Below are 15,064 nucleotides of genomic sequence, written 5' to 3'. Positions count from 1 at the left end.
CCGCCAACCCGTCTGCCCGACCCGTCAACCCGCCAACCCGACCCGTCAACCCGACCCGTCAACCCGCCAACCTGACCCGCGAACCTGAAAACCCGTTTACCCGACCCAACCCATTTATTAAATGGGTTGGCGGGTCGTGTCGGGTTACCCGTTTATTAAACGGGTCGGGTTCGTGTTTGCCACAGCCGACCCGTTTAATAAACGGGTCGGGTTCGGGTTGAGGTATGCTGACACGCCAACCCGACCCGCCAACCCGACCCGATTGCCACCCCTAATGGTATTATCGTCAGCCCTCCCTCCAAACTGATCCCATCTCCTTGATCCATCCTCCCCCTTCCCCGTGTAACTCAGTGGAACTTTAAGATGTTCATCTCAAGCCAAACAACATTCAAACCACCGTGGGTGAGATCAATGTTGTCAGTATCAGTGAGTATCGGTCTGTATTGAATGCTACATATCGTATCGGCAGAAAATTGATATGCTTCACCCCTGGATCGGCTATTTTTTAATAAATATAAAAAATACTTAAATTTATTATTTTAATGGCTTTAACATGTTCTGATTGATGCATAATATTTTTTAATTATTTTTTGACTGATTCAGAACGATTCGCTTGAGTATCGGTATCGGCGATTCACCTGAACGTTGGCCAAACTATACAGGCAACATTGGGTGAGATGACCATCTCTTGATGCAAGATACCTTAGCCCTCCCTTTTTTTTCGTTATAGGCAATGTAGGGAATAACCACCATTGGATTGGAATCTAAGACTCTTAGGTCATGATATTGCCATCGCACGGTCCAGTTATCCCATTCAACTCCTTTTAACCCCATCGCCTATAACAACTGAGAAGTCTGAATACCTTTCCAATGTTTGACAATTATTTTATGCCATAATAACTCGCAAAGCGTGAGCTGCACTCATATTTAGCGGTGTGAATGAGTCTGGTTTGACCTAGACCCGACCTGTACCAAACCCTATAGGATCAGAGTTTGGTGATAAATAAGAAAGCCCGATAAGAATCCAGGTCAGACTCAAAGGGTTCCTTAATATATGGAGCTGGGTATGTTTGTAAAATTTCACACCAGACCCGGACCCAACCTGAGTTCCGATTAAGATCCATAGATTTTCAATGTAAAAATGATAAAAAAACATTATTTTACAGGGTATGGTCTGGGTCTGATTCATATTATCCTTATAGGATTCTGGTATGGTTTCTCTTATGGTGGGTTTGATTAGACCCGGGTCAAGACCTGGTACCATAATCTCAAATGAGATTTGGGTCTGATTCTACCTCGAATCAAACCTGACCCGTTGACGCCCCTACGCATATTAGAGAGGGAGTTCAACATGATTATGATACGAAACATCGTACAGTTTCCAGAAGGTGAGTGGGGTACAAAGGCGTAGCACATTGCCTTTAGGTCTGGCATTTGTACGCATCGGGAGTTGAAGAAACAAAGGGCATTGAGCCACTGGGTGAATACAAAAGGAGAAAACCCTCGACTAAACCTCCCAAGACCTATCTCACGACAGCCAAACGAGAGTTTAGGAGCTGGTGTTAAAGAGGAGATGAGAGGGACGACAGGAGTGGAAAAGAAAATGGGAGATGAGGCTAGACTTGTGAACTACATCCATGTGAGTATGCAGTTGAAATTGGCCCATCCCCATCCCCATACCCTTTTCCACTCAAACGCCATTCTCATTTCCCAAAACAGAGTTCCAAAGAAAACCTGTCGGGGTTGGTATTAATCAAACCCTCAATATATACCGGCTCTCCTCCCATCTCCAGGTTGCAAACAGACCGAGAAGCAACGGTAACTTTATCCCTCGCCTGTGCTTTCTCACCAAGTTTTCCTGTGGTTTCTCATCCAAAGTTTTCTATTTGGCAAGACCATAAACGAACTTCACACCCTCCCGTCGATGTCAAAAGATTGTATACGCAAAACTGCAAATAGTCTTTATCCATATTCATTGGGTAAATTTTACATTAACATACCTATTGGAAAAATATATATATATTAACAGACGAAACGTTGAGTGAGAGAGAGATTGCCCTTTGAGAACAAAAAATCACAGCCATTATAGAATACTTTTTATTCGTCCAAGGAAACAAAATCCCATAATCACTTCATGGACAAATGATAAATGTGATACATCTTTGCATTAAGCAAGATCACATCTCTCATAAATTTAAATACACAAAAACAGGATGGTACAAAGAACCGTGAGAATGCTATGCTTTGGTGGCCTGGGCTAACCACTTCCACACTCTAAGTTCGCCAGCTCCATCACCGGTAAAGAACAAGCCGCCTGGTCCAACTTGGATTGCTCTTACTTCCTCTTTGGAGTACAACTTACCCCTTTCACTGAACCTGAAACATCAAGAATCCACTTAATCTTCTGACGGCTGAGATTGGCATCCACATTTTCTTCAAAAAGAAAAGAAAGAACTTAAAACAAAATGAATCTAGAATGAGAATGCACGTGTTTACAAATAAAATATAAGATTGCGATACAAATTTTAAGGTAATGACGACTTATTAAAGGGATGGCACAATCTCAAAAGAAATAGAACTATAGGTTAAGGTGCACTAAATGACCCATAAATCTTGAAAATCTGAAGGTTATAACCTTATGGTTTGTTATGAGTCATGACCTACAGTGTGCCCTCATTCAAGGTAGACAAGGACTGAGCTATTCTCACTGTAGCTCCTTTTCTTGTTAAGGAAATAATAAAATATGGAAACTATCTTTATATCTGTTAAAAGATATACATAAATTAATTATAAATTCAAACTATTCAAGGGAGATGAACTTACGATGGTAACTCATAGAGACGAACACTGTTGTCGTTGCATGCACATATTAAAACTGGCTGCTCTTGAGCATCAAGGGAACCACACAAGGCAAGAACACCCTGTAGAAAGTGACATGATTAACTTCCACGCTGATGTAAGCAGGGACGAGGAAAAGAAACTAAAACTCCTACATCACAACATTAATACTCCAAAATGAGGAACCTGATACAACAAACATGAGAAAAGAATTATGAGCAATGCAATTATCAAAAGCATACAGCGTTTATCCTTGCAGATTTACTAAGGATAAAAAAGTCACTTGGCTTGTTAAAACCTGAAAGTGCCTTCTATCTAGTCACGTTTTACTCTGATACATCTTGTTTTGTCTGCTTTCTACAGCAGTAACTAGCATCTGTATCTGGCAACGAACTAAACCTCATTGCTTTTTTGTGTTCCATGGGCATATGGCTTAGCTGGAAAGACATAATTTAATGTTATAGCTGCATAATCCACAGCTGATATCAATGTCGGGCTTTAGAATGATGAGACAACCAACCTTCTGACAGTGTAATAGAAGGTTTGACACTAACATCCAGTCCATCACATACACCATGCTAAATTATGTTTCAGTTAATCTAATTACAGTCCTTAAATGTTCTAATTGAATGAATGTTTCATTTTTTGAAGTAGCTGTTACTGAGCAGCCAGAGTTCCAAAAGGGTAGGACCCAGTCACTGAGGTTAGTAAACTCAGGGTGCGTACTGTGTTTGCTCCTCTATCCATCCATGGATTGAGTGGAATTTTGTCTTTCAGGAGCTAAGGGGCACATGACATTGACCAGGGGGGCATGCCAATCAAGGAACACTTACATAGCTTACTATCTTTCCAGGGGCAAAACGGTGTTACCAGAATCACATAGGATTTTCTTCAATAAGAAAGGACTGCTGCTGCAGGTGATATGTATGAGAGAAGTAATGAGGCCCACAATATACCCAAACTTCATGACTAGGAAATCCATATTATTATTTCAGAAAATCATGATCCAAGGTTCGATTTTGGCAAACCATACTGAACACATCTATGTGATCAGATTGAATCGATACAACTTGCAGCTATGAGTTCTATCTCAATAGTTCCATACCTTCATTAGTACCAAATATATACTCACATAGGTACCTATCATGTGTGTGTGTGTGTGTGTGTGTTTACGTCTGTCTGATGTATCTATATACATATTGTTAAATTGTAATAAGTGTATAATATGGTTGTATATGCATATATAATACCCATTAGGGTATTGTTGTCATTTCACTGTGTAATAGGCTGCATCCATCAACTGCACTTTGGTATTTTTATTTTTACTTTTTTTTCTTCTTTTTTTTTTGTTTTCTTTATTTCTAGCTAAGGACATAATGGTCCTTGCCATTAGAGTTGTTGGAACCTCTACAACCACTATATTTATAGCTGTTGGACTATATGGCGCTTGCTTTAAGCATTCTTTGGAATACAAATACATATATTTTATGCTTGTGTTACCTATTAGTGACATTGTGCTTGTGTTTGTATCTTGAGCTCTTGACCCATAAATGGTCCTCGGTAGGGAAAGCCCCTAAGAGGCATTTATTTCTATTTTTTCTATTTCATTACATGGTACCAAAATCTTGGTGCTCTCTTGGTTTTTTAGTTTGAAAATTGCGTGAGGATCGCCGGTTCGTTGCTTTGGGAAGCATGCCATATATTTTCTTTAACCTCTTTTTTTCTTTCTCCCTCTCTTTATCTCTTTCTCTTTACCTCCACGGCCGACAAGGAAGTTGTTATTGTTATTCCCATCAAATTTGATGGGACCAACTACAACTTGTAGGCTATGTCACATGGGTGCGGGTGCGGGCGCGGGTGCGGGTGCGGGGATTCGGCACTTCCAAAAAACCCGGGTGCGGGGGTGCGGCAGGGGGCAAAAATGTAATATATATATATATATATATATATATATATATATATATATATATATATATATATATATATATATATATATATATATATATATATAAAAGGGGGTCAGCAGCTGACAGACAACGCTGTCAGCTGTCAGCATTACATTTTTTTAAAAAAAAATCGCAGCCCATTTGGGCAATTTTTTTAAAAAAAAAAAAAATCCAAAACAAGAATGGACTTAAATGATCCTGGGTGCGGTCAACGCACCCAGGATAGGGTTGACCGCACCCGGTGCCGCACACGCACCCGCGTCGAGTCGCGTCGACGCGGGTGCGGCACCCTGCTAGCCGAATCCCTGTGACATAGCTTGTAGGCCACCCCGGTAAAACAATCTTAATAAAGAAGGAGCTTTGGCACTTGGTTGATGATTCTACTCCGAAACCTCAACTCATTTTACTAAAATTGTCATGAGAGAGGATGGTGTGACTAAAGACGAGACTCTTAAGGAAAAGACAGGGAAAATGCTCTATTGGAGTACAAAAAAGCCAATAAAGCATGGGAAGTAGGTCGTGTTAAAGTTCTAGCTCTTTTCATGAAGAGCATATGCAACGAACCAAGTGAAAATATTTTGAAGTTTAAGAGAGTGAACAAAGCTTGGATTTTTATCAAGCAAACCTACACCCAAAGGGATGCTGCTCACAAATAGGAAATCCGTAACAAAATCAACAAATGTACTCAAGGTGACAAAAGCGTGCCAGAATATTATGGTGCTTTAAAGAGACTTTGGGACCAAATGGCCAAATTTGAGCCCATTTGGGATACCACTAATGATGCTCGACAAAGGAATAAGCAAGTCTTGAAAGAGCAATTCTTTCAATTTATGCAAAGACTTAGACCCGAATTCGAAAATGTAAGGGTCAACATTACCCATCGTGAGAAGGATGAACCTTCACCCCTTCATGAAGTACCAATCGAAGTTTGCACAGAATAAACTAGGTTGAAAGCTATGTCGAAGACTAAGAAACTCAAAGAGAATGTATTAGTTGTTTCAAGACTAGGAGCCAACACAACACCTACAAGCCTCCTTATTTTTCAAGTCTAATTAAGGGAATCAACGTAGTGATGGAGAAAAAATATTATTTGTCACAATTGTGGAATGTTGGGGCACTTAAAGCCTTATTGACTTGAATTCAAAGGAAAGGATGAACAAAGTGTGGCGAGTGTGGATGCTTCTCAAGGGGATAAGAATGAAACCAATGGGGATTCAAAATCCGTTGAAAACATGCCTTTAACCCAACTAGTAGAGGCCTTACAACCACTTCTCAAGGGTTAGTCTTCTTCCATCTCGGGGGTCATGATTTCCTCTTCTTTTCCCCCAGGTAAGGTTTTTTGGCTTTTGGCTTCCGATGCTTCATTTCACATGACTCTAAAAAAAAATTTGTTGTTCGAATATAAAAATAATTCAAGTGGGTCTAATGTCTTCCCTGTGGATGGTTCTTCCCTTGATATTAAAGGAATTGACAATTTGCAAAATTCTTCAAAGTTTTTTATACCCAAAATAGATTTATTCCAAAACTCAATTTACATCTTCTGTCTGTTTTTCAAAAAGTTGATCATGGTTGTAAAATCTTCTTCTCATTGAACCAATGTTTGATGCAAGATTTCCAATCTGGGTTGCAGATTGGGGAAGGCTATAGAGAATGAGATCTTTAATATATGGACCAGTTGATCATTCTTCAAAATACTTTTTGTTGTAATGTATAAGATTTGGATATTGTTTTGTGGCATCAAAGGCTAGGTCATCCTTGCATATCTAAATGATTCAATGTAGCACATTTAAAAAAAATTGTAATGAAAATTTTGATTGTACTTATTGTATTCTTGGTAAAATGAAGGTCATTCCCTTTCAAGAAGGAATCTTCTTCGCTTCTAAGCCACTTGAATTAATATTTAATACATTCTGATGTACGGGGTCCTGCTCCGATTGTCCCTAAGGGTGATTATGTTTACTATGTGATTTTTGTTAATGACTACTTTCATTATACTTGGATTCATTTTCTTAGACACATAATGAAGTATTCAAAAATTTTAAAAATTTTCACAAAGTCAAAATTTTATTTAAAACTAATATTTTTATTTTTCACTCTAATTAAGGGGGGGATTTATGCCAAATGATTTTTAAAAAATCAATGGTATTACATACCAAAGATCTTGTGCTTACACACCCTAGAGGTCGAAAGAAAACATAAGTATATTATAAAAACTACCATAACTCTTCTCATTTCAAAAAATGTTCTTAAGGAATTTTGGGTCGCTGCACTTACTAGTGTCTATCTTATAAATAGAATGTCATTTGGTTGCAAATGTTTTGTTCTAACAACCAAAAAAAGACAAATTATCTCTTAGAGTCATTTTGTGCATCTTCCTTGAATATGGTGAAACACAGAAAAGCTTTAGATGCTATGATCTAAAAAATGACAATCTTTATATCTCTAAACATGTGACTTTTTTAGAAAAATAAAGTTTCTTTGATCAAGTTGTGCCTAAGAAATCTAGTTATTATGCATGGTATTGTGAATGAAGAGCCTAAACTAAACACACTTGGTGATGAGAACTATACCATAGATAGTCGTGAAGCATCTGTTATATGGTATAAAAGAAGAGGCATTGATAATGGGCCTAGTGATTTAGAAAAATATTTTAACCACAAGTCTCAAGAATCTAGCTCCATTAGAAGATTCAGTAGGGACTCTAGACTTATCAATCATTTTCTTTTAATGCTTAGCAAAAATCTTCTTACTTTGAACCCAATACATACAAACAAGCCAAAGATCATCCTGAATAGATAGATGCAATGAATTTTGAGTTTGGAGCCTTAGACAAATCTAGTACATGGACAATAGAGGATTTACCTAAAGGGAAGAGTGATGGCTCCCTTGAGCAATATAAGACTAGGTTAGTAGCCAAAGGTTATTCTCAAGAATACGGTATAGACTATGATGAGACATTTTCTCCAGTAGCTAATATGACTTTTGTCAGAACCCTTATAGTTGATGTCATTAGGAATTGACACATCTATCAAATAGACGTCAAAAATATTTTTTTAAATGGTGAATTAAAGGAAGAAGTATATATGAATCCTCCACCAGGATATGAGATTCTGGTAGGAAAGGTTCTCCGTTTACATAAAGATCTATGTAGCCTTAAACAGACACCTAAGGCTAGGTATGACAGGTTCAGTTCTGTTATGATTAAACTTGGTTTTGCATCCTACTATACCAACATTGCTATGTTTGTTTAAAAAACTGTTGCAGGAATTGTTATTCTCTTTCTATATGTTGACGACATGATCATCACAAGAGGAGACAACCAGGGAGTTAATTTTATTAAAAATGTTTTAAAACAAAGTTTTGAAATGCCTGATTTAGGTTTTTTAAGATATTTTCTAGAGATTGAGGTTGCTTACTATGCACATGGCTATTTTCTAACTCAATCCCAGTTTGCTACTGATATTACCAACAAGTCTAGAATTACATATGCAAAGAGGGTGGACACCCCTAAAGTGGTCAATGTCAAAATGAAGATGGCACCCCTTTGGATAACCCCACTCCTTATCGACAGACAATTGGGGCCCATTAGTTAATCATCATCAGACCCTAGTCAAAAGCGCTAGGCGGTGCCTAGTCGGTAGACACCTAAAAAGACTACTCGAGGACTAGGCGGGACTAGTCGGTACCCCAATTAAAATACAAAAAGTATACAAAATATACATAAAAATATATTTAATTCTTTTACTAATAAGATGTGTTCATTACACAAGTACAAAATTATACTTGCTTTCACAAAATATATTAATATACATAACCAGAATATACATATACATATGCATACATATATATATATATCAATTATTCATTACATATTCAGTATAATCAACAAAATATGCTTTCAACCTTTAACAAAAGCACAATAAATTCATAATACTAAACAAGCTTTCAAGATTTTATAGAAAAAATCATCAAAAACACACATACATAGAAAACAAAATCAATTCAAATTAATTATGCATACTTTCAATGTTTCACAGAAAAAATCCCAAAAGCAAAGTAGCACACACACACACACACACACACACACACATATATATATATATATAATAACTAAGCATGCTTTCATGATTTCACAAAACAAATCACACAAACACACATAAGTATATATAATTATATATACAAAAATAACAATATATATAAGAATAATAAATGGCTAAACTGCCCTCGTGCCTAGGCAGAGGCAGCTTAGTCGTCGACGAGGTGCCTTAGTCGGTGCCTAGTCGGCAAAATTGGTACCTTTTAAGGTACCCACCTAGGAATTGCAAAGTCTAGGCATTTTACTTACGTCTAACTGACTAGTCGGGGCTTTTGACTACATAGATCAGACATGATATTTCACATGCATTGCACACAACCATTCAATCCAAGCATTGTCTTACTACCATGCACATGAGTGTTGTTATGCATATCATTAGATATTTACAGAATTCTGTGTCCAAAGGACTTTTACTATATTCTACATTCCCACTTGAATTAATTGCTTATACTGAACTTTGATTGGGGAGAAGATTCCAATGATAGACGCTCAACCACTCATTTTTGTGTCTTTATAGGTGACTCGTTGGTGTCTTGGAAGTGCAAGAAGCAGCAACAAGTTTCTTTATCATCAACTGAAGCTAAATATTGTGCCATGGCTATCATGATGTCCAAGATTGTATGTTTAAGACAATTATTAGAAGACATGGGAGTGTTGATGAAGTCACCTTCGCGGTTATGCTGTGATAACAAAAGTGTCATTTATATAGCTGACAACCACACATTTCATGAAATGACTAAGCATATCGGGATGGACTGCCACTATGTTCGTAAAGAATACCTTAAGACTATGTCATATGTAGCATCGAAATTTCAGTTAGCCAACTTCTTCACAAAGGTGCTGCCTTCTCCCTGGTTTCATTTATTACTTGACAAACTTTTTGTGATTACATTGTAAGTTTGAGGGGAAGTGTTAAATTGTACATTTATAGGTGTATAATATGGTTGTATATGCATATATAATACCCATTAGGGGTTTTGATGTCATTTCATTTTATGTAATAGGTTGTGCCCATTGAGGGCACCTTAGTATTTTTACTTTTTTCTTTTTCTGTCTATGTCTTTTTATTTCTAGCTAAGGACATAATGGTCCTTAGCCATTAGAGTTGTAGGGGTGGTTTCCAAGGGCTCTATATGGCCCCTTCTCTATACAAAGGAGAGCAATTTCTTTCTTGTGGTATGCCTGTTTCAAGCTCTCTTTGGAATACAAATACATATTTTTTTATGCTCGTGTTGCCCATTAGTGGCATTGTCACGCATTAATGGCATTGTGCTTGTGTTTGTATCTTGACCCATAAGAGGTCCTTGGTAGGTGTTCCTACTTGTGTATTTTGCAAGCCCTTAAGAGGAATTACTTTGTATTGCTTGTATTTCATTACAGGTGTATGTATGTGAAAGAACGGAAAAAATTCATTCAAATGGATGAATCATTGAAATGGTATAGGAAATGGACTATCTTGCCTGCCAATTTCACATGGGAAGCAAGAGCACAATATGAAAGCAAAACAACCATGAATGCAAGAACCAGTGACAAATCAATTTCGTAAGTTTGCCAGGGTATTGTTAATCCAACACATGATCAAGCAATAACCATTAAATGAGAACAGGTTCTCAGTTGAGTGTGGATTACCATGTGATAAATGATAATCATCTCATCAAGGCAATGGAATTATGCTCATTGTCTTGCTGTTGATGGTAAAAGCATAGTAACTGATATCACCGATATTTTGAAAAATATCACGATATTATTAGTATTTAAAAGGTCAACCGATATTTTCCGAGAATTTTAAAATATCATCAGAACCTAACATATCGCGATATTATAGTGCTATTTTCCAGATATAGACAAGAGATTTTGAAAAAAACATCCTTTTTATATTTTAAGTATTTTTTTATTTCCTTTATACTTAAAAATCCTTTCTAATTGTTTCTCTACATTTTTACAAGAAAAATACTATAAAACCTATTATTTCTTTTTGTTTTTATTATTCATAGCTTCAAAGATTTTCTTGAGAAAAAACACTTTTTGAAAATATCTCCGAGAAAAAAGCTCACCGAGAAATTACCTTGAATGACACACGTGACTATGGATAAAAGCAATCACGTTACACATGTTGGGTTGATATCCCCGATTGAAAATCTAGAATTGCTAATCTACTGAGGCTATCATAGTAAAATATGATCCTATTGCCACATACTGGGGATTCTGGCCTATCATGCCAATCTCTAGAGGCTATACCTGAAGATGTTATAAGACATTGTAGGTTGCTCAGATTAAAAGTAACTCATGCATTTCTCAATTTGATTTTCTGGCACTTGCTTCATCTTCTACATCCACAAAGGATCTTCACGGAAACAAAAAAGGGCGTTCATTGATGGAAAGCGTTGTGGAAATCTTTGCAGAGTAAGCAAAGCTTGGAAGATAGTCTAACCAAATTCCTCATCTTCCAGGTTGTTGCTCATCTCTAAGGCTGACATCTCAAATAAAGCTACTTAGGAACCATGAAACTTGATCACTGAATCCTTGCATGCTAAAAGTCACAGTTCCTTTTGTGGACAAATCCTTGAATGAGATTTTTGGTTTCTAATGGCTGTCTTCGTAAGAACCACAAACTTCTAATAAGGACAAGAATCCCAATAACATGTTTCTCCATCATCATTGTTGTGCTGACATCTTATTAGATAAATGGCATTTCTCTCAAATATTCTCATGTTCATGAAAACTTTTCTAAAAGATGCATACTTTAGTAACAATTAGGCTCTGTTTCGGAACAGGTGTTGGAGAGATTTGCAAGGAGTCCGAGGAAATACAAAAACTGCACTTCAAGGGAGATGGATTTCAGAGTTGTGCATTCCCCCTATCGTTTGGAAGCATAAGTAACTTTTTCAAGGATTCAGGCCTTCAACTTCTCCTGATTCCTTATCATATTTGGAAGACAATTTAGTGTAATGTGGAATTTCATTGGCAAAAGACGTGGACCAATGTCCAATCAGGTTTAATGCATAAAAAAAAATAGGTCTGGTGCAAATCTACTAGATTTTATTGATGCATTCACCTTTAATTTAAAAAATACCCAAAAAATAGTAGTAAATGCATAGGTGTGAGTTAAACTATCAATCTCAATCATGCTAAAATAATCAACGAAAAAAATCAGAATATAATAAAAATCTGCAAATGACTACCTAGGGTGCTATAGCCACCTTTATTTAGACCAGAGATAAAACCCTTCAAAATGTTGACAAAACAAGGAATACAAAAAGAATCCTGATTATATTGCAGGAAATGTGATGTCAAAATATCATGATAATATATAATATCTTCAGTAATAACAAGGGCATGATGTTCAAAATGGTCATAATTGAAAAGTCTTTATATATTTTACTTGTAATACCTTTTCTACCCTTCCACTTGCACAGTCCCATTTGGCTACATAAGGCTCCTCGGATCTATATTCATTTGTGACTTGTGTGCTCCATAATATTGACATTAGAAAAGCAGAGCATGAAACGTTAAAGCTTTTTTATTATTATTATTTTTTAAGTTAGGTTGTGCATGTTAAAATGTAAACAGCACATATATAATAATATTATTATTATATATTTTTGTATTTATACTTTTTAATTTTTTTGTAATTTTTCTTTTTGTTTTTGGTATCTAGTTATATTAGAACTAGATACATCTAGTTTGGTCAAGTTCCAGTTGGAACTTACCAACTTTCTAGCTGTTGGAAGTTCCAACAGCTAGAAAGGGAGAGCTCCTTATGAGCTCTCCTTAATACTCTTGTATAAATAGGGGTGCATCCCCTTGTGTAAATTAGTCCTCTAAATGTTTTTTAAGCATTTTGCTCTCATAAATAAAGTGTTATTTATTTTTATACTTTTCCATTTATACCCTTTTATGGGTCTTGTCTAAAGTATCTTTTAGATACTTCCTTTTGAGTAGATTCAAGTGCATCCGTGGAGCCTACCATTTCATTACATGGTATCAGAGCTACGGAACTCTTAGATCTTGAAAAACTTCTACCTCGATTTTCGTGCCTCTTGTATAAAGGTGTGTTATTACCTTGTTCTTACAAAAAGTGTTTTGTCACTTGCAAAGGATTGTTTCATCACTTGCCAAAAGAGTGTTTATCACTCTTCTATCGACTACAAGAGGATCTATTTGGAGAAAAGGACTTGAGCAACAACATTGTATTGTATCTCTTTCTCCCTTTTTCTCTATTTTCCTTTTTTTTTTCTTACTATCTTCTTCACACCCTTGTAAATGATAGATGACCATGATAAGGTCACCATCATACCCATGAAGTTGAATGATACTAATTATGTGATGTGGGCTTCAATTATGAAGCACCACATATGGAGACAAGGCTTATGGGGAATAGTGGGTGGTTCCGATTTGAAACCTAAACTATCTCTCACCAAAAAAGAGGGTGATAAGGAAGTCCCTCTAACAGAAGAGGAGAAGACTAAGGTTCTAGCCTCTTATGAAAATAAATGGAAAGAGTGGAGGATGGGGCATGCAAAGATAATGTCATGGCTTATTAATAGCATAGACATTAAAAAATGTTCTAGCCTCGCTAAATTTGAACATGCCGATAAGGCATGAGAATACCTCAAAAATATGTATTCCCTTAAAGATATTGCCCATGTGTGCAATCTTCAAGAAAAAGTTTGGACATTAACTCAAAATGACAACACTATTCGTGAATATTATAATGAGTTGGCCAAACTTTGTGAAGAGTTGGCTATTCTAGAGCCAAAATGACATTGTGCCAAAGATATCGAGCTTCGTAAAAAACAACTCGATATGGAACACTTTTACCAATTTGTGAATGGATTAAGACCGGAATTTGAATCCACCAAATCGGCTCTACTTCATCGTGGTAAAATTCCTACTATTGTGGATACTATTGAAGAACTAACTATGGAGGAAAATCGTCTTAGAAAGAGTACTCCAAAAGTTGATGATGATTCAGTTCTAGCTGTGTTTAGACCAGGGAATCATACTCGCACTTATAGACCACCTCATTTTGGGAGACAGAGTGTTGAGTTTGACAAAAGAAAAGTTATTTGTCACCACTGTCATGAACCGGGGCACTATAGGCCTCAATGTCCGAAGCTAAAAAGGAAAGACGAAAAGAGGGTTGCATTTGTTGAAACTGAGCCAAAAGATCAAGATGCACTTGTTTCCATGGCTCAACTGATGAAGATTATTCAACCTCTTCTCAAAGGGGCATCCACTTCGACTGAAGCCTCAGCTGGAGCGACAGTTGCATCTGTATCCGGTCTAGGTAACTTTCCTTGGCTCTTAGATTTTGGTGCTTCATTTCATATGACCCCAATGCTAAATGTTTATCTGAATGTCTTAAAAATAACTGAAGTATATTAAAAGTCTTTACAGCAGATGGAACATCTCTTGAAATAAAAAGAATAGGATGTTTTGAAAGTTTTCAAAAATCCAAAACTTTTTGTATTCCAAAAGTTAGATATATCCCAAAATTAAATTTGAACCTTTTATCTGTTTTACAAATTTCTGATTATGGATGTAATATATCATTCTCTTCTGATGGTTGCCGGATCGCTAGTCAGGGAAACTGATTGGGGAAGGCCATAGAGAAAGAGGACTATATTATATGGACTTTTTGGAACTACCAAAGAATGTATTTTGTTTAAATGTTCAGAAATTAGAAACAAAATTATGGCACAAAAGACTTGGTCATCCTCATATGTCAAAAATCTAATACTTCCCAAGTTCGGAAAAAAATTTGTAAATCTGAAAATTTTGCTTGTAAAGACTGCATTCTTGGTAAAATGAAAAGATTACGTTTTTCTAGTAGAACCTTTGTCTCTACAAAACCTCTTGAGTTAATACATTTGGAAGTTTGGGGACCCGCACTAGTTATCTCTAAAGGTGGTTATGTGTATTATGTCATCTTTGTTGATGACTTTTCTAGACACACTTGGATTTATTTTCTTAAACATAAATCCGAAGTTTTTGCTTACTTTCAAATATTTCATAAAATGATCACAAACAAATTTCAAAGTAATATTTCCATTTTTTGCATCGATTATGTCTGGAGAATTTAAAAATTATTTTAATCTATATGGCATTACTCATCAACGATCATGCCCACATACCCCTCAACAAAATGGTCTTGTGGAACGCAAGCATCGACACATTATAG

At 36.4% G+C, this 15,064-nt stretch overlaps 1 protein-coding gene across 6 annotated transcripts in view; it reads right to left on the bottom strand.

Annotated features, from left to right (window-relative positions):
- Positions 1 to 2,059: 2,059 nt before the first annotated feature.
- Positions 2,060 to 15,064, bottom strand: part of LOC149836090 (zinc finger CCCH domain-containing protein 17-like) — a 30,104-nt gene continuing 17,099 nt past the window's right edge. For 4 of the 6 annotated variants that reach the window (XM_090008970.1, XM_090008968.1, XM_090008971.1 and 1 more), the window contains 2 exons: positions 2,824 to 2,921; positions 2,060 to 2,376 (listed from right to left, as the gene is read on the bottom strand). In XM_090008970.1, coding sequence (XP_089865096.1) covers positions 2,238 to 2,376; positions 2,824 to 2,921 — 237 coding nt within the window. In that variant the 3' untranslated portion in view covers positions 2,060 to 2,237. The other 2 variants (XR_016432391.1, XR_016432392.1) reach the window with 2 other exon arrangements.

The sequence above is a fragment of the Nuphar pumila genome, chromosome 6, assembly GCF_984573655.1.
Source record: "Nuphar pumila chromosome 6, dmNupPumi1.hap1.1, whole genome shotgun sequence".
NCBI lineage: Eukaryota > Viridiplantae > Streptophyta > Magnoliopsida > Nymphaeales > Nymphaeaceae > Nuphar > Nuphar pumila.
The sequence above is the reverse complement of the archived record's forward strand: the minus strand, read 5'-3'. Positions and strand labels throughout refer to the sequence as shown.